The sequence below is a fragment of the Corvus hawaiiensis genome, chromosome 1 (genome assembly GCF_020740725.1).
Source record: "Corvus hawaiiensis isolate bCorHaw1 chromosome 1, bCorHaw1.pri.cur, whole genome shotgun sequence".
NCBI classification, from domain to species: Eukaryota; Metazoa; Chordata; class Aves; order Passeriformes; family Corvidae; genus Corvus; species Corvus hawaiiensis.
This window is the reverse complement of record NC_063213.1, coordinates 95637791-95655001: the sequence shown is the minus strand read 5'-3', so window position 1 is coordinate 95655001 and position 17211 is coordinate 95637791. Positions and strand designations below refer to the sequence as shown.

General features: G+C 54.9%; 3 protein-coding genes across 4 annotated transcripts; 1 reads left to right on the top strand and 2 right to left on the bottom strand.

The window, feature by feature from the left end:
- Positions 1–337: 337 nt before the first annotated feature.
- Positions 338–1189, bottom strand: LOC125332199 (heat shock protein 30C-like). Its single transcript, XM_048316895.1, has one exon. It carries the CDS (start codon positions 1096–1098, stop codon positions 490–492), a length of 609 nt encoding a protein of 202 aa, XP_048172852.1. The 5' UTR covers positions 1099–1189; the 3' UTR covers positions 338–489.
- Positions 1190–2053: 864 nt separating this feature from the next.
- Positions 2054–2878, top strand: LOC125332181 (heat shock protein 30C-like). Its single transcript, XM_048316862.1, has one exon. It carries the CDS (start codon positions 2146–2148, stop codon positions 2728–2730), a length of 585 nt encoding a protein of 194 aa, XP_048172819.1. The 5' UTR covers positions 2054–2145; the 3' UTR covers positions 2731–2878.
- A 1799-nt stretch (positions 2879–4677) lies between these two features.
- Positions 4678–16974, bottom strand: RAB5C (RAB5C, member RAS oncogene family). Of its 2 annotated transcripts, XM_048316882.1 has the most exons (6): positions 16886–16974; positions 8632–8876; positions 7431–7582; positions 7024–7146; positions 6204–6297; positions 4678–5827 (listed from the first exon to the last, which is right to left on the bottom strand). In XM_048316882.1, exons 2-6 carry the CDS (start codon positions 8795–8797, stop codon positions 5712–5714), a joined length of 651 nt encoding a protein of 216 aa, XP_048172839.1. In that variant the 5' UTR covers positions 8798–8876; positions 16886–16974; the 3' UTR covers positions 4678–5711. The 2 variants fall into 2 exon arrangements, with proteins under 2 accessions (XP_048172839.1, XP_048172830.1); XM_048316873.1 differs by lacking the exon at positions 16886–16974 and having other exon boundaries at positions 8632–9076.
- Positions 16975–17211: the final 237 nt, after the last annotated feature.

Below are 17211 nucleotides of genomic sequence, written 5' to 3'. Positions count from 1 at the left end.
AGCGCCTGGAAGGTGCCAGCACTTGCCCGGGGGGACAGCACGGGGGACGCGGGCACCGCACGGGAGTGTCCCAGCACCAGCCCAAAGATGGGAGTCAGGTGTCCGAAGGCTACCCTGGGGGATGCTCAGGAGCTCCCGGGGATTCTCAGTGCTGCACATGGCCTGGAGCCCCTCGCCCAACCTACTCTGCCAGGGCAGAGCTGGGGAGACGTGCCAGGGACATGCCCTGTGCCAGCACTGCCCCGTTCCCCACCCTGCCATCACGCTGCGAGGGCACAGGCAGGAGCGTTGCAAAGCACAGGGCTGGGCAAGACTAGAAACACCGAAGCCACACAAATAAAAGTTAGAAATATTTATTACATATCAAAAAAGCTGCATGTTTTGGGCAGACACCACCCCCCGGGCCATCGCGCAGTCCCAGTGCGGTCCTGCTCTGCGGCCAGCAGCTGCCTCTGTAGCCAGGCTCAGCCTGGCCCCCGTTGCTCCTCTTCATGCCTTGGCCCGCTCGGCTCCATCCTCAGTGCTGCCAGCTGGCTGTGCCACCACCGGCCCCATCTGGATGGGCACGTTCCTCTCCGGGACAGCCGGCAGTGCCAGCTTGGGAGCCTCGATGCGGAGCTGCCCTTCCTTGGACAGGGAGCAGGTCAGCGCTTCGGCGTCCACCTCCTCGGGCACGTCCCACTCCCGCTTCAGCACCTCGTACTTGTAGGAGAAGGAGCCCTTCTCGTCTGTGCTCTGCGTCTCCTTCTGCCCCACCAGCACCACCTTCCTTCCCACCACCTTCACCGACAGCTGCTCGGGCGCAAAGTCCTTCACATCCTGGCAGACAGAGAAGCCGTCCCCAGAGCCCTGGGTCAGGGCTGCGCTGGTGCTCGATGCACGGTCTGCGGCGATGCCGAGCCGTCCGGAGCTGCTCCCACTGGTCAGGTACTGCTCGACGCTGCTCATGAACTCCCGAGCCCTCTCCATCTCCAGCCGCATCTCCCGCTCCAGCTCGGCGAAGAGGGTGCCTGGATGTGGCCAGAGGGTGCGGACGGGTCCCAGCCACGGGAACAGTGAGCTGGACATGGGCGGCATAAAGTGCAGGCGGCAAAGCATCTCTGCTCCCAACGAGTGCTCCTGGTTGTGCTGCAGCTCTGCTCGGTGCAGTGGCTGGAGCGGTACTGGGCTGGGGCAGGGGAGCAGCGGAATTTATCCTCCTCTGCCCAGGGGTGTGTCCCTTCCAGAACGCTCTCTCCCCACGCACCCTCCTGGAGCCATCGCCTATTTTTGAGAGGCTGATTATCCACCAGCCAAAATAGCAGCGCCTGTTTCTGGGGACAAGTCACATGCCACAAATAGGGAGCCGCAGTCACTGCTGGCAGCTCAGGTTTCTGCAGAGCCATCGTGATGCAGCAGGGCCAGTGGGGCCATGGTCGAGGGGCCACAGAGCCCTTCCCTGGCCCCCCTGCCAGGGGCTCGGTGGAGCCAAGGCTCCATTGTGCCAGGAGGGCATCACTTCTGCCAGTACAGGGACAGTCCCACACCTAAAGCAACGTGTCCCATGTCATCTGCTGCCAGGCACTTCCTGCACTTTCTGGGACTCCTCTCCCTGTTGGCCACCCCCATCCTGCCCTGACCCCTCAGCACCCCATTGTGCATGCCACCTGGGCATGGGCCCACGGGCTGACTTCTGGTCTCACCTGAGGGGACCTCCCTGGGCACAGATGGGGAGAAATGGGCCCCAGCTGAGGGTGGGGGGAGGCAGGGAGGAGCCCACACTCACTCCATGCCTGGGAAATGCAAAGGGCACAGATTTTTGGCAGGGGTGGCTCAGGCATCCCGCTCAGAGGCTGAGGTGATGCTGCTAATTATAAGCCAGGAGAGCAGAGCTCTAAGAGTCAGGGCGAAGGTATGCCGGGCACGACGTCAGCGGCGCCTCTCCTCATGGGTGAGTAACAAGAATGAGCTGGAACGGGCTGGAAAGGGCTGAGCTCTTCTCCCGAGGGTGACGTAATGTGCGGGACAAGGCCACGCCTCCGAGGAACGGGAATAAAAGCCTCCGACGGCAGCAGCGGGGCAGACGCTTCCAGCCCACTGGAAAGGGGACAGAAGCAGCAGCAGCAGCAGCAGCCGCCAGCAACAAAAACGACAGCAAGAGCAGCGATGCTTTGCCGGATGCACCTCGCACCATTCGCCTCCAGCTCCCTGGCCAGCCGGCTGGGCACAGTGAGGACCCTCTGGCCACACGCAGAGACCATCTTCACCGAGCTGCAGCAGGAGATGGAGAAAGCTCGGGAATTCATGAGCAGCTTCGAGCAGCTCCTGAGCAACCACGGAGCCATCGCCGCGGAGCGCACCCCGAACACCAGCATGACCCTGACCCAGGGCTCTGGGGACGGCTTCTCTGTCTGCCAGGATGTCAAGAACTTCGCTCCCGAGCAGCTGTCGGTGAAGGTGGTGGGAAGGAAGGTGGTGCTGGTGGGGCAGAAGGAGACGCAGAATGTCGATGAGAAGGGCTCCTTCTCCTACAAGTACGAGGTGCTGAAGCGGGAGTGGGACGTGCCCGAGGAGGTGGACGCCGAAGCGCTGACCTGCTCCCTGTCCAAGGAAGGGCAGCTCCGCATCGAGGCTCCCAAGCTGGCACTGCCAGCCGCTCCCGAGAGGAATGTGCCCATCCAGGTCAGCCCTGCAGCCCCACAGACCGGACCAGCTTCTGAGGATGGAGCCACCAACAAAGCCCAGGCGTAACAGGATGGGACCCAATGGCCACGGCAGGACCGGAGCAGACAGGAGCAAGTCTCGGGTTTAAGCCCAGACAAGCTTCATCAGCAATGATGTCATTTTTTTCACTAAACTGGAATGATTTTGTATCCAATAAAAATTCTTTTGCATTGAATCTGCTTGTGTTCTCTGGGTGTTGATTGATGGGGAGGCTGCACCCTACTCTTGGTGCCAGAGGAGCTGGATGCACTGAGAGGGAAGAACCTCTCTTGCTTCTCAGGGCAGCACAAAATTGGCCCAGACAGCAGACCCAGAGGGTTCTGTGAGGGAGGGGAGTGGATATGGGAGCACTGTGCTGCTAAGGGAGGGAGGCAGGCAGGAAGGGCAGCCCCACTCACCTGTACGGGAGCAGCAGGAGTGCCCTCACCCCTTCCTCACACTGCAGATCCACAGCCTTGGCCAATACCCATCCCCACAGAATGGGGAGGGAACCACAGTGGGCTGCCGGGCTGGGTGTGGTGTGAGACTGTTGTACTCACACTTTCCCCTTCCCAGCTTGGCAAGGGGCTGATGGAATCCACCCTGAGCTTCCAGCGGCAGGGAGGGAAAAGCCCAACCCTGGGCGCAGTGCATAACCACCGCAAACACCCGCGCTCAGGCCCAGGCAGGCAGCAGGTGTGTGGGCAGGCAGCAGGTATGCAGGCAGGAACGCCTGTTTGTGCTAAAGCCACCCTGAGATCAGACAGCCCATTGCCCAGACACACCACAAACAGCAGCAGGTCCCCAGCCTCAATACTGAGGCCCTGAGCACCTGCTCTGGCAAGCAACAAGACCCTCCTTAGGGCATCACAGATGCCTTCACAGAGACCCCAGGTCCAGGAAGAAACCAGGCACCCAGGGAGAAGAGCCAGCAGATGGCAACAGCCCCACACACAGTGTCCACAGAATTATTCTGAGTGGGATCAGGGAAGCCCTTCTCCAACTGGTCCATCTCTGGCTGCCTGGGGGAAGCAGCAGCATCAGTCCACCCCACACTGTAAGCACGGGGTGGTCCCACAGAGGTCCTGAGCTCCTCCAGCAGCTAAGCAGCCCAGGCACAAGCAGCACCACATGAGTGAGGTGCACTGGGGGCCACTGGAGGCCACACCACACAGGCAGCCCAGGCTCGAGCATGATCCCAGGCAGTTCATCACCAAGACCCTTCCTGCTTCCAGGATTTTAAGGAGATACAGCATGAGGAAGAGGCACTGAGACCTTGGATAGAGGATGAAGGGCACACGAGCCAAGGCTGTTCATACAACTCTATTCACAGCTCTCCTGTGACTGAGCGTCTCACAGCCCCTCAGCTGAGGGGGGCATCAGGTTCCAAATGCACATCTCCAACCCTCAGCCTCTCCCGAGCACGAACAGTGCTGCCGGCAGCACACGTGGTAGGGACAGAGCTGCAAGGGGCTGCTCCTTCTTCCATACTGACTCCAGGTCTCAGCTGTGGGTGTTGGGGTCTCATAGTCCATGCAGCAGTGACAGGAGAGCAGCATCTTCCAAGGCCATCATGCTCCAGGGACAGAGGCATTGCGTTCATTTGTTCTGGAGTACCATCCCACGCCTGTCCCATTGTAGAGCTGAGCTCCTCTGGGCACTGCTCCCCCACCTCTTCCCAACTTGCATTGTAGAGTCTCCTCAGAAGTATCAGGCAAGGAATAATTCCCACAATTTCCCTCAAGCTTCCTTGAGCACAGTGGAGCCAAGTGAACACCAGCAGCATCACTGTGAGAAGAGCAGCTGTGCAGGAGCAGCCGCACAGCCCAAGCTCAGGAGGCCCCATTTCTCCCTCCTCAGGAAGGAAGGGCCCCATTTCCCTAGCAAGGTGTGGGACATACCAGGAACAGCGAAGCACAGTTCAGCCTCCACCAGAACTGTTGTGCTCAGGTCCAGTCCCTGCTGCATTAAGAAACATGAACATTCTTGTTATGATAGGTTTATAAAAATTTTGTTTTAATCACACAAAACTGAAGTTTGTGATGAAGACTAAAGTCAACAGTTCCTCTTAAATACCAGGATGCATAAGACACTGCATTAGGCACTAGGCAGCAGCCAACATCAGTTAGAGTCTGGCAACAGAAGCCATTTAATACCTCCCTTCATTCTTTGTGGAATTACAGGCTTTTGCAATACATGTCATTCCCACTGACAGGTTACCCAAGGTTTCCCCCACCCCACCTCTGTACATCAGTAAACCTTGTGTATTCCCACCAGAGCAGGGTTAACAATATTAGTGGCATCACAACCATCAAGAAAAGGACAAATTTCTATACAAGATTTTTTGCAAAAGTTGCAACAGGATTAGTGCATTACGACAGAACCGAGAGAAAAGAAGAGTTGGCATGCTGGAGTCCAACACAAAGAAAGACAACAGGCAGCTCGTTGGATGTACTATATTGACAAGATACTGATTGGTTACATGGAGAAACATACAATACAAAATACAGAAGAAACCAGTTTTGCTTCCCTCTGCCCCACCCCAAATACTCATCATTGATTTGGTCAATAAGTGGCCCAAGAGCCGGAGTTTGTCTCTAATGCTACAGTTTAGTGGTTGTTCTGGGCACATCATACGGAATCAGCCTCAGCTCTTACAGACAGGGAACTTTAAACACGTGTCCCAATATCCCTTTGTTTCCCATAGTGAACTACAGTGCTGTGGGACCTGGGTGCTGCTGGCCTCACCCGCGGGACGGCCACGCTGGCTGGGCAGACACCAGGTCCTGCATCCACCACCACCAGGAAGAGGGAAGAGCAGAAGTTCATATATTAAAAAAGTGACTTAAGACTTAGAATTGAATTAGTATTTGTACAGAAAGGTGCAGGTGGAAGAACTCCCTCCAGCCTATGATCAGAAAGGGATGGAGAATCACAGCGGCGCCGGCAGCAGCCGCCCTACGGTAAGTGCGATCGTTAGCGTGGGTTCCAGTCACGTCCTCCAAGGGCTCGCGGGCCGGAGCAGCTGCTCAGTTGCTGCAGCACTGGCTTCTGCTCGGCTGGCTGCTCTCCTGAAGGTCCACCACCCGATTCCTGCCTGGGCCACCAGGAGCATTCTGAGGTTCATTTTTTGGCAGTTTCTTGGCTAGAAAGAAACAGGAAGTTAGTAGGGTCCTCTAGAGAGGCCGACCTCCTCCCACTGCACACCCCAGGCTGGAGCCCTCGCCACCAAAGGAGTTTGGGATAGGACACTGCCAGCAGCACTGCATGACAAACCAACCCATCCTTGGCTCTGGCTGGGATCAGACCTGCTCATACCTCCATCACCACCCCGGACACAGGGAAAGGGAACCAGCTTTCCAAGGCTAAGGCTCCACACACTTGGGGAATGACCGATCACATCAGTGTTGCAAAGTGGACACCTGCCCCAGTAAGAGCCATCGGCCCTGGCTGACACAGGACCCCCTTGGGCTGCAGTGCTGGTGCTCAGAGCTACCCCAGCCCTACCCACAGGCTGTTACCTATTGCCATGAAGATTTCATTCACATTCATCGCTGTCTTCGCCGACGTCTCCATGAACAGCAAGCTGTTGTCATCTGCATATGTTTGTGCATCCTACAAACAATCACATCAGAGTGCTAAAGGCACCCTGCCAGGAGGCCCAAGCAGACTTCATGCACTTCACTTGTCAACACACTAACTGCTGGAGAAATGCTATGTCCCACTTTGGGCCAGAAATTCACTCCCCTGTCCCAGACATCCCAGGGACACGCTCCACCAGCAGCCCTGCACAGCCAGTGTCCCACAGCTGAGCTGGGGCACAGCCTGACTGAGCACATGCACATACGGTGCCTGGCAGTTGGGTCAGCTGGGAGTGTGCCACCCACTGCAAGGGCACCACAAGCAACCCTTTGAGAGGGCTGGGTAAGAACCTCTCCTGAGTGCTTGCCTCAGATGAGGTAAGAGCTGTGAAGAGCAGAGAACAAGCTGGGAATGATTCCTCATGTGTCTCGTATCCAGAAGATGCTGTTTCACACCCTCCAGACATCCCCACATGAGTAAGGCAGCAAAGGAGACTGAGGGGACAGGAGTTTGTGCTCTGTGGGCCTCCTCCTCCACATTCACCGGGACTTTCACCAACCAAGGCCATATGTGCTATGACAGAAGTAAGGGAAGGGGGCAGGGCACAGACCCTGCTCAGCGCCATCCTGCAGTCCTCAGCATAAAAACCTCACTTTCACTCCCTCAAACATATTTTACATAGTCACCATGTCCCTCATTTAAGCAAAAAGATTCTTTCCTGACCTGCTTGGGTAACAACTTCCCTGGATTCCCACTCACCTGGAAGTCCACAGCTCTCTTGGTAGCAAGGTCTGCCTTGTTTCCTGCTAGTGCAATTACAATATTGGGGCTAGCCTGCCTCTGCAACTCTTTCACCCAGTTCTTGGCTCGTACAAATGTGTCCTGGAAGCAAACAGGAGGCAGCAGTCAGGAAGGGCAGCCGTGTAGGAATCCACAGGGCAGATATGATTAGAGCAAGGCTTTCCTGTGAGAAGTGTTCTGCCTCTGCAGCACTTGGCAGCAGGATCCTTTATCAGCTCACAGCCTTGGCCAGAGCTGAGGAAGAGGCCATGAGCAGTTTTCAAGAACTTGGCACCCACAGCCGGGTACCTGCAGGGCTCTCACCCAGACACACTCCCAGGGCACCAGGAGCCTCCTGGCAGCCCCCCAGCCCTGCCCACACTCACTGTGTTCGTGATGTCGTAGACCACGATGGCTGCCTGAGCCCCCCGGTAGTACATGGGGGCCAGGCTGTGGTACCGCTCCTGCCCCGCCGTGTCCCAGATCTCAAACTTCACTGTTGTGTCATCCAGACACACTGTCTGTGTTAGGAAGGCAGCTGCAAGAGAAGAGGGTTTGCCTCAGCTCCAGCAGGACAGGGCACAGAGTCAGCACAGGAGCTCAGAGCAGCTCTGCTGCCACACGAGAGCGAGCTGAGCCCTGCAGAGGCCAGTGCCACTCGCTGTGGCAGCTGCAGCTCTGCTGTATCACACTCCCTGCTCACAGGAACCAAGAACCACCACACAGTGACAGGAAGGTGGCCCAGAGGGCCTAGGCAGCAGTCAGCCTCTGGAGCATCCACACTGCCAGACCCTCCCAGCAGCCCCTGACAGGGATCACGCAGTCCACGTGTGGCACCACCAAGATCAGACCTGGGGAGCACCAGTAACAGCACCAAACTCAGCCCAGTTACACCACACTCCTCAGTTTAGTAACTGGTTGTTTTCTTGTCCCAGTGAGTCTAACACCACGTGTTAACACCCAGGATAAAGGCACCAGCCTCGGATACGGACTGAGGCAGAGCACAGCCCTCCACAGAGGAGCATTAGGCCCTGCTTGCCAGTAAGCCACACTTAACAGCTGTGCTTACTCCCTGCACAGGTCACAGAGGGACAACTCAAGCCTTTTCTCAGGACACCCCCCTGGTATTGCTGCTCAGAGACCCATGTGCCAATCAGTCTTTGGCTGATTGGTGACACTGTGCTAATGATTTCAAGCTAAAAAACTACTAGACCTGAAAGCACTGTGGAAATAGTTAGCAGTATCAGGCTAGAAACAGCCCCAAAATCCCAGGTCATGGTCTGAAAAGATAATTAAGGGCTATAAACCAAGCTGAAGGCCTCAGTACTCATTAGTAGCTGGAGTTGAGGCACTGGAAGTGAAGCCTCAGAGGCAGAGTGCAGGGTTGCCAAAGCGTTATTCTCTGCTATGCTGATCCTCACACCAACAAACAAATTGCAAACCAAGAGTTAAAGCATTAACTGTTTGGCTCTATTTATAGCAAAAATCCCAGACCAGACCAAAATAGCCAGTCTTGCTTCTGACACCCCAGACTGTCCCAGCAAGGTCAGCACCTCCTGGCCACAGGCATCTGGAACTGGCACTCACCTCCAATCGTGCTCTCCTGGTACTCGTGGAACTGCCCCTTCACAAAGCGCAGGACCAGGCTGGACTTCCCCACCGCTGACTCGCCCAAGAGAACAAGTTTAAACTGGCAGATTTTGTTCCCAGCAGCTGGTCCATTCGGTCGGGCAGCTCCACCTCGACCTGCCATTGTGGTCTAAGTGCAGGAGTGCCGAGAGTTAAGGATGCTGCAGGTTCTGCACTGGGATCCACCTGTAGGCAGGTTGCAACTGGAAGAGGTGGTCAGAGTTAGTGACACGCTCAGGGACCAGCTGTACCAGTTCTAGAGGGTGGTTTGATCTGCAGCCACCATCAGCACAGACCGGTGGCGGTTCCTTCCCACAGTGGAAAGTTATCAGCTGCAAGCACCACAGGGCAGTTCCTGCCAGGCAGCAGCCCCTGCAGCAGGATGTCAGTCTGCAGAGCCTCCCTGGAAAAGAGGTAATGGTAATACAAGCTCTCCTCCCCACCAGTGGGCCCTCCAGCACTTCCACCATGTGTGGATGTTACACACGCCTTGCTGGGGTGAGGCAGGTAAGGAGCACCCAGCACACAATGGGTGTTATTAGAGCTTTGTCTACTCAAACAGCAATTACTCAGTTCACAAAGGTAACTGAGGTTGACCTTTAGCTCCTTCCTCCTTTCCCGAGTTCACAAGGAAGCGACTTCAGACTGTCAATGCTATACAGAGCCATCCCAGTGCCACACTGGCAGGAGGCAGCTCTGCAGGTCATGAGGCATTTGGACAAAATGAATTTCTAAGCTGTTTGTCCTAAGGTGCTTACACCACGACATTCTGCACCTCTCAGCGGGCCCAAGGATGGCCCTGGAGCCAGGCAGGTGGTCTGCTAGAGGGGAGGCACCTGAGGAGGTGCCCACCTCAGGAAGCACCTGACAGCAGCTGCTTTTGGGCACAGGCTGTCCCCTCAGAAGCTGATAGCAGCTCCTCCTCCCACCCCTGCTGCACACCAGGAATCACCACCCAACCTGATCCAAACAGAGGCAGCACCTAATGCTTCCCACACCCATCCCGCTGCCTCAACACCCTTATCCCACAGCATTCCAGGCCATCAGGCTACTGGCCACGCTCCTCACATGGATTGTTCAAATCCAGCATGAACAGGCAGCATCCCCTGGGATCAGCACTGCCAACCACTCCTCAGCACCAACCTCCAGAGCAGCGCAGAAGCACAAAACCATGGCAGGAACAGCAGGAAACATTGATTTGCATCCAGAGTTACCCACAAGCGAATCCCAGGGCCTCCCTAAGCACTAAGCTCTGCTGCCTGCAGAGAACAGGAATCCTTTCCAAGTACACAGTTACAGATTTAGGCACATTTCCTGTACCCATCACAACTCCCACTTCCCTGTGGATGATAAATGCTACAGCTGATTGCATCTGCTCTGGATCACCACTTTCCCTTCTACTCTCCTAACACAGGCTGCTTGTTGGAAGAAAATGCCCCAAAAGCCAACTTCTCCTTGTTCTGAGAGTATCCCCAAAGAAACTCTGTGTACATCCTGCAAATATAAGATATCCATGAATAAGAAGTTCAAAGCAGGTTGAACTGGAGCAGAGTGTCCTGTGAACAAGGCTCAAGCCTACTCAGCACAGAGGAGAGTTTCAAACAGCTGCTTTCCAGGGCAAAGCCTGTCCAGCTGTGACTGCTTGAGGTTACTTTAACTATGCCTCAAGTTTAAACAATCCCACAGTTTGATAGGGAACCTCCAGCCGTTTCAGAGCTACTCTGGAGCCCATGAGTGCCAGCAGTTGGAGAACCTCAGCAGCTTGCAAAACACAAAGCACTTGAGCATACGCTGACCTAGAGACATTTCACCTCAATTTGCTCTGACCAGGAGGCAGTCAGACCAGCTGTTAAGCCAGTACCAGTCACCAGAGCTGGCAGGTAGGACAGAAACCAAGCAGCAGAACTTCTGAGTGCTGTGGGATGTTTCAGGAGCCAGAGCTGTGAAGCCATTGCTCTGAGTCCAGTCTTGGGTTAAGCAGCAAAGATACTGTAATTCAGAGCTGGGTCCTTGTAAGCAGCACTGTCAGGACCCCCCTCCCCCTTCCGAGGAAGGGCAATCACTGTTTGGCAGGATGAGAAAGCTTGATACAAAGCAAACCAGCAATTGGCTTTGCTGGACAGTGAAGGAGCAGTGTTTGTTGCTCTGGCCAGGAGCAGCTTGGTCACTGCCAGGTTCAAGAGGCTCAGCAGGAACTCTGCATCTCTACCAGCCTGAAGAGGCTTCTGCCTTCTAGAGTTTCCCCTCTAAACAGAGCTTGCAAGGGAACAGCTTTGGTTTAACCTTGTTATTTATAATTCCCTGAGCAGTTTGTCAGCTCTGCTGCTGCTCCAGACCAACATGCTGCACATTAAACACTCTGTGAATCACCGTGTCTCTGAGTTATGGCCTCCTGAAATCTGATAGCAGTGATTCCCAGAGCAAAACAAGGCAATGAGCTTGTTGATATCCTCAAGTCTTAGCCTGACCTATATTTCGCAGATCTTGATGCATTTTGCCATCTGGTTGTGCTACATGAACTCCAACAGAATTAGGTGAGCACATCTATGTTGAGCTCATCATGGACAGCCACTGGCCAGTGCAGGCAGCGCAGCAGCCAGAGCCTTGACTGCTCCAATTATGGAGAACCAGATCATCATCTAAGAGTGGTTTGAAGTTTGGATGCAAGATTATATGACTTCATGTTCACACGAGAAGTTGCCATATCTTTCAGATGATTGAGTGGAATTTACAGACCCTAACCGGTCATTGAGGGCCTCAGGCTAAGGACATACCCGAGACCTGGAGGACCAGCTGATGGTCACGGGAAGAAGCAAATAACTGAAGGAAGTGGCCACCAATGCTGCAGACAGCGAGTGGGCTCCATGGCAGGACAGGCACTTTCTGCCAATGCCAACATGTTTGAGGATTCTGTCTGACATGCTTGTCAGACAGAACTCAGCTCTGCAGAAGGAACAGGTGGCTAAACTACACAGCCTGGACCTGTGCTAGATCAGCTTACATCCACCAGTGGACACTGGCTTGAGGAACAGGGAGTGCTTCCTGCTGTATGAAGCCATTTCTGATGTTTGGGGAGCTGTTCATCCCCCCACCTCTTCCAGCAGAGAACTGGGCATTCACCCCTCCCTGCTCCCCAGGACAACCCCAGCACTGACACTCGAGCCACGGGTCAGGCAGACCAAAATAACCACAGTGATACCACACGGACAAGGGAAGGCAGCTGAAGTCCCAGCTTGTCATGCTAATTCCAGCAGCCAAGGCCATGAAAAGGAAGGGCATGGTGGGGTACTCATGTAATCAAGATTAACAAGCATTAATGTTCCTACTAGTTTCTTTTAACTAGTGAAACCCAGCACTTGGGAGATCACAAGACCCATGAAAAGGCTTGTGCTGGTTTGTTTACCTGCCCTACCCACCTCCTGCTCACTGAAGCACACACAGGAGCTCTGCATCCCACAGCAAAAGCACTGATTTTTTTATTGTAAACTCTTAACATAGTCTCTTGTTTGCTTTGAGATCAAAGTCAAGTGCCAATTCCTGATGCTGTCCCACAAGTGAGAGCTCCAAGTCTATCACTTCTGCAGTTTGTGCTCCTCCAATCCCTCCCCTGCCTGCCAGGGTTTGCTGGAGGGGGCTGTACACAGCCAGGAATACTAAATTCAAGAATCTGAGTGCCCTAAATGAGAAAGCACATGCCATGGCTGCTGCACTCCCTGCCTGCCCAAGTGCAAGGCCATTCTCCAGAGCTCTCGGGATGCTGGGGAATAGCACCAGAACCCATTTCAAACAAACCTACCCAGGACAACAACCCAAATCTCCACAGGGGAATTACTGTCAGATCCCCATGTTAACCCCTGCAGGAGACCCCACCACAGGGAAGCTGCTCATTTAAGGTGTCAGAAGTTAGAGAATCTGATATTTTTGCCCTCTGTTCACCCAGAAGCAAGGACTACTCTGAAAGCTGAGGATATTTAGAAACCCAATCCTGAAGACTCTGGTTACCCAAAGGACTGCTGCTGCTCTCAGCTATGCAAGGAGTTGCTTCACTGAGGATTTGTTGGCTTAGAACCAAAATACTCAAGACAAAAGCCCCAGTGAAGTATTTATCTTGTTAAATAGCTGACAGCGTTACATGAATTCCTTGGCAAAGGAAGCCCTGAAGTTACCCAGTGGTTTTGCTTCACCTCACACTGCACGGGCAGCTGGCCCGCGCTGCTCTGCTCTCCCCAGGGCTGCACAGTCAGCTCCAGGACATGGAGCCAGGAGCAACTTCATGAGCAGGACCAGCAGAAAGTGTGGGTCCCACCAGAACCACACAAGGACCACACTAGCCCAGGCTAAGCACAGCATGGAACATCAACCTAATATTCCAACTCATCAATATGATTAGTAAGAACAAACTTCTAGAGCCTGACTGCAGGAAGGTCCAGGCAGCAGAAAAAGGAGGAACAGATCCAGCAGTTATAGAGGAGATGAACAGGGAAACAGACTCAACCTACAGACCTCAGCCCCATCAAGTCTGATGGGTTTCATTCAATACTTTACCTTCCTACCTTTTCCCTCCCCAAAAATGAGCCCTCAGTGTCCTGATCAGCACAGACGCAGTCTGGAGCTCAGGAACTGCTCTGAACTGGGCCACTCTCCACTGCAGCTGGCAGGAGCTGCACTACAGCCCTAAAGTGCAGATTTACAGACCCAAATCAGCTCGGACTCCTATGGCTGTGACTAACTCATGATAGTGTAACAACTTCTCTGTGCAGTCCCATGTCCAAGACTCACAAAGACTTGGACACGCTCATCTAAATTTAGAGGTAAATAGGATTTCTATTCCAAAATTGAACTGCTCATTCAGCTACAGCCCTCAACAAGTCTAGGAGACCCTGTAGTACCAGCTCCTTCTCCTCTTGACACACACATCTGTTTCCTGACATCCATGGCCTCTGGAGCAGCCCCAGCAGTCAGCTGTTTCCCAAAGCAGCTTTTCCAAAACAACTCTGTCCTCAGAGATTTCAAGGCCACCACCCCGCTGTTACAATCCCTCCGGCACAGACTTCTGCAGAAGAGTTTTACATCACCTTCATCTCCCAGTAGCTGCCCACTAGCTCTAGGGAGCAAAGCCTCCACATTCCCTGTCCCACAGTAGCTCTGTCTTGAAGCTCTCACCCACTCTCAGTTATCTTTGGCACAGCAAGGCTGGAAGAGCAACCCATGGATGCAGCCTGGACTGACTCAAATGGAACAAAAGCGTCAAGGTTTTAATTCTTCAGCCAAGGTTCTTTAACTCCTCTTCCTGACACTGACCCCTGTTCAGACACCGTCAACAGACACAGCTTCACTCTGACCAGACACTCAGCAATGCATGCCTTGGATAGCACCCACTATTCAGTCAGCAAGAAGGCAACATCAGCAATGCAAAGCAGCAAACTGCCACCTGCACTGCAAAAAATCTGTGACCTTCAGAATATCTTTCCCAGACTGCACAAAGATCTCCTGCCTCAAGGAGCTCCTTATTTGGAGCGCTACCAAACCAAAGCAAACATGAAAAACAGTGTTTTCTTATCTGTTTATGCAGAATTGCTCCAGCAGCTCATTCCTGTGCTTCAGGGGAGGACAGCATTCCCTCTGGAACTCAGATGAATTTTATACCTCCCCAGTACTGTCACATCCAGGAAGGTTCCCTGTTTCTGGCCAGTGTCTAGAGTGATTTCAGTGTTATTCTGACAACTTCTCAGGACTTGCATAAGAGGCTGCAAACTTCATACCCCAAGGGAAGAAAACAGCTGACTCCAACATTTCTACATTCTATCCTCTTTTAAGTCTGCTGACAGGAATACTCTGGGCTACACCCACTTCATTAGAAGCGTTCCCATTTCATTTCCTGTGTCTGAAAACGCTTGGCATTCCTTCCCCCTCCCTCCTCAGGGAGATGCCATGACCACCATCCACTAACTGTGCAGCAGCTGAAGAAGTTTGGATCCAGAGTTAATGACTGGCAGGGCCTAGAGCAACCCTCGAGCTGATCCCTCTTGAGATGCAGAAGAGCTTTGCTGTGATGGAGATAATCCCACATCTCAGCACAACAATTAGGTTTGGCCAAGCACACACACACGGCCAGACAGTTCCTTTAGACACTGCTCAACCCATCACTGGTTTCATAGGAAAGCAAAGTGTATTCTACTAATGCAAAACTAGATAAATGTTTTATCTTACTACATTCGTATCCACACGCCAAGCCAGCCTTTCCCTTATGCTCTCCAGTAATTCAAACCCTCTCTGGGAGTCCATCTCACCTTGCCTGGGTTGTTCCATCAGCTGAAGAGGCATCAGCACCTACTTACAGAGCCTACAGGGACCCTCCCCACTGCCTGCAACACCTGCAACCAAATGTCACCCAAATCAGCCACAGCATCTTAAGACGGAAGCAGATTTTTGGTCTGAAAGTATAGACTGTTCCAGCAAACTATTGTGGCTCATGAGGAGTCTGAAGTGATTTCAATGCTGAAACCTCGGTATGACCCCAAACATTCCTGTCCTCGACATCCCAGATCCAGCCAGGCTCATGCTTTACTTGCTCGCCTCACCCCAAGAACGCATCAAGATCAACACTGTCTTGTAGCTGCCTACAGGTACTATCCTGGATTCTTAGCCCTTTCCACCCATAGTTCTTTCACCTTATTATCCAGGTGAGTGGAAAAGAAATGTAAAAGACTTTCATAGTCAAGGCAGTAGTGGACATTAGTGGGATATTTCCAGGAAGCTCACTCAGACAGCATGGCATGTCAAGACAACTGGATTAAATTTGCTTTTTTTGGCCCCGGTTAAGGCTCAGAGCCGGCTCAGGAGCCCCAGCAGAGCACAGGCCCAATGTCAGGCTGTAAACAGGGCAGCTCAAGTGTGCTGACCCTCCACACAAAAAGCTAAGAATAGCAGATGCAAGTTGTTCCACACCAGACTTAAAATAGTCCCTCGGCATATTCCCCTCTCCAACTTCCTTACAGGTTTGAAAACAGCCAAGGTCAGAGCTCCAACAGCCACTTTTGAGGGCAGCAACTAAAGATCAGCTGGGCCAGGGTCAGAGCTGGGCTGGGCTCCTTGCAGGGTCACAGCACCACTCACAGCTCCTGCCCGGCCCCAGGAGCTCTGGCAGCACCTTGAGCATCACCAGGAGTAAGGTCCGAGCAGTTTCCCCAGGATATAGCAGGGCAAACCTGCTGCTCACACTCATACCCGCACTCCTGGTGCAATCCCACCAGGATCCCACATCGACCGCACTCCCAGCTCACACACCAGGGTCTCTCCTGCTGTGACAGAGATCCAAGGACAGCCTTGCTCCAGATTCCCTTCCAGACAAGCCACAAAATGTCCTCGCAGCCCGTGGGCCTTGGTCAGGGCCCTACAGCACCATGTGTGTTCCTTCACAAGGGCCCTCGAGGGGTACAGGGCTGTGCTTGGCACCAGCAGTGACCCAGGACTGTCTTCCCTATTTATTTGCAGCAGATCAAGTCACCTCCCTCATTTCAGCAGCTCCCGGGAACCCAGCTGGGCTTCCCAGCACCCGGAGTGTCTATTCCCACCTCAGAGGCTGAGCAACTACAACCAAATATGATCCCACCACGATAACCACTTCTATCCTGGCACCACACCTTCCCCAGTCCCATTCAACTCCCAGTTAGTCACGGCTGCGAGGAACGGGAGCTGTGCCCCAGCCCCCGGACAATCACACGGTACCGGCCGCAGGTGCTCGTCCCCGCTGTCCCGCGAGCCGCTCCCGCTCACGGCCCGCCCGGGAGAGCCTGACCCGAGAACCCACAGTGCCGCCAGGACCCCTCCCAGCCGGGCTCCTCTCCCGTTACCGCTCACCACACACCGGTACCACCAGGCCGGAGCTGCCGGTGCCCCGCGGCAGCGCCGCTCCCCCGCCTCGCACGACACGCAGGGCCCCGCTGGGCCGGCACACAGTGAGAGAACAGGGTACCCGCCCGCCCAGAGTCCCCGCCCCGCCGGTGGCGGAGGCCGTCCGGTCGAGCCCCAGCATCGCCCCGCCCGGCACAGCGGCGCCACCGAGCCCCCGCTCCACTCCCGTCACGGGGCCCCCGAAGCGGCGGGGCCCGGCTGCCACCCTCGGCCGGGCGAGAACCCGGGGAACGGGCCCGCACCCTTGGGCCGGGCCCGGCCACCTCGGGGCGAAACGAACGACCGCGGCCCCACTCACCGCCCGCAGCGCCGCTCCCGCCGGTGCGTCTCGCAGGCCCCGGCCCTCACTTCCGCCTTTACCCGTTCCGCTTCCGGACCCGACCACACCGTTCCGCCCCCCGCTCGCCGGCCACTGGCAGACACAGCTGCCAATCATCCGCGCCCCTCCCCTCCCGAGCCCCGCCCCCGGGATGCCCCGCCCCTGTGCGCTGGGCGTAACGTCATGGCGCGCCCGCGGGGACTGCTGGGAGTTGTGGTCTGAGACGGCCCCGGCGCGACCGGGTACGCCAGGGACTCGGTGCGGACCCGGACAGGGCGGGGCGGCCGCGGGCAGAGACTCAGCGG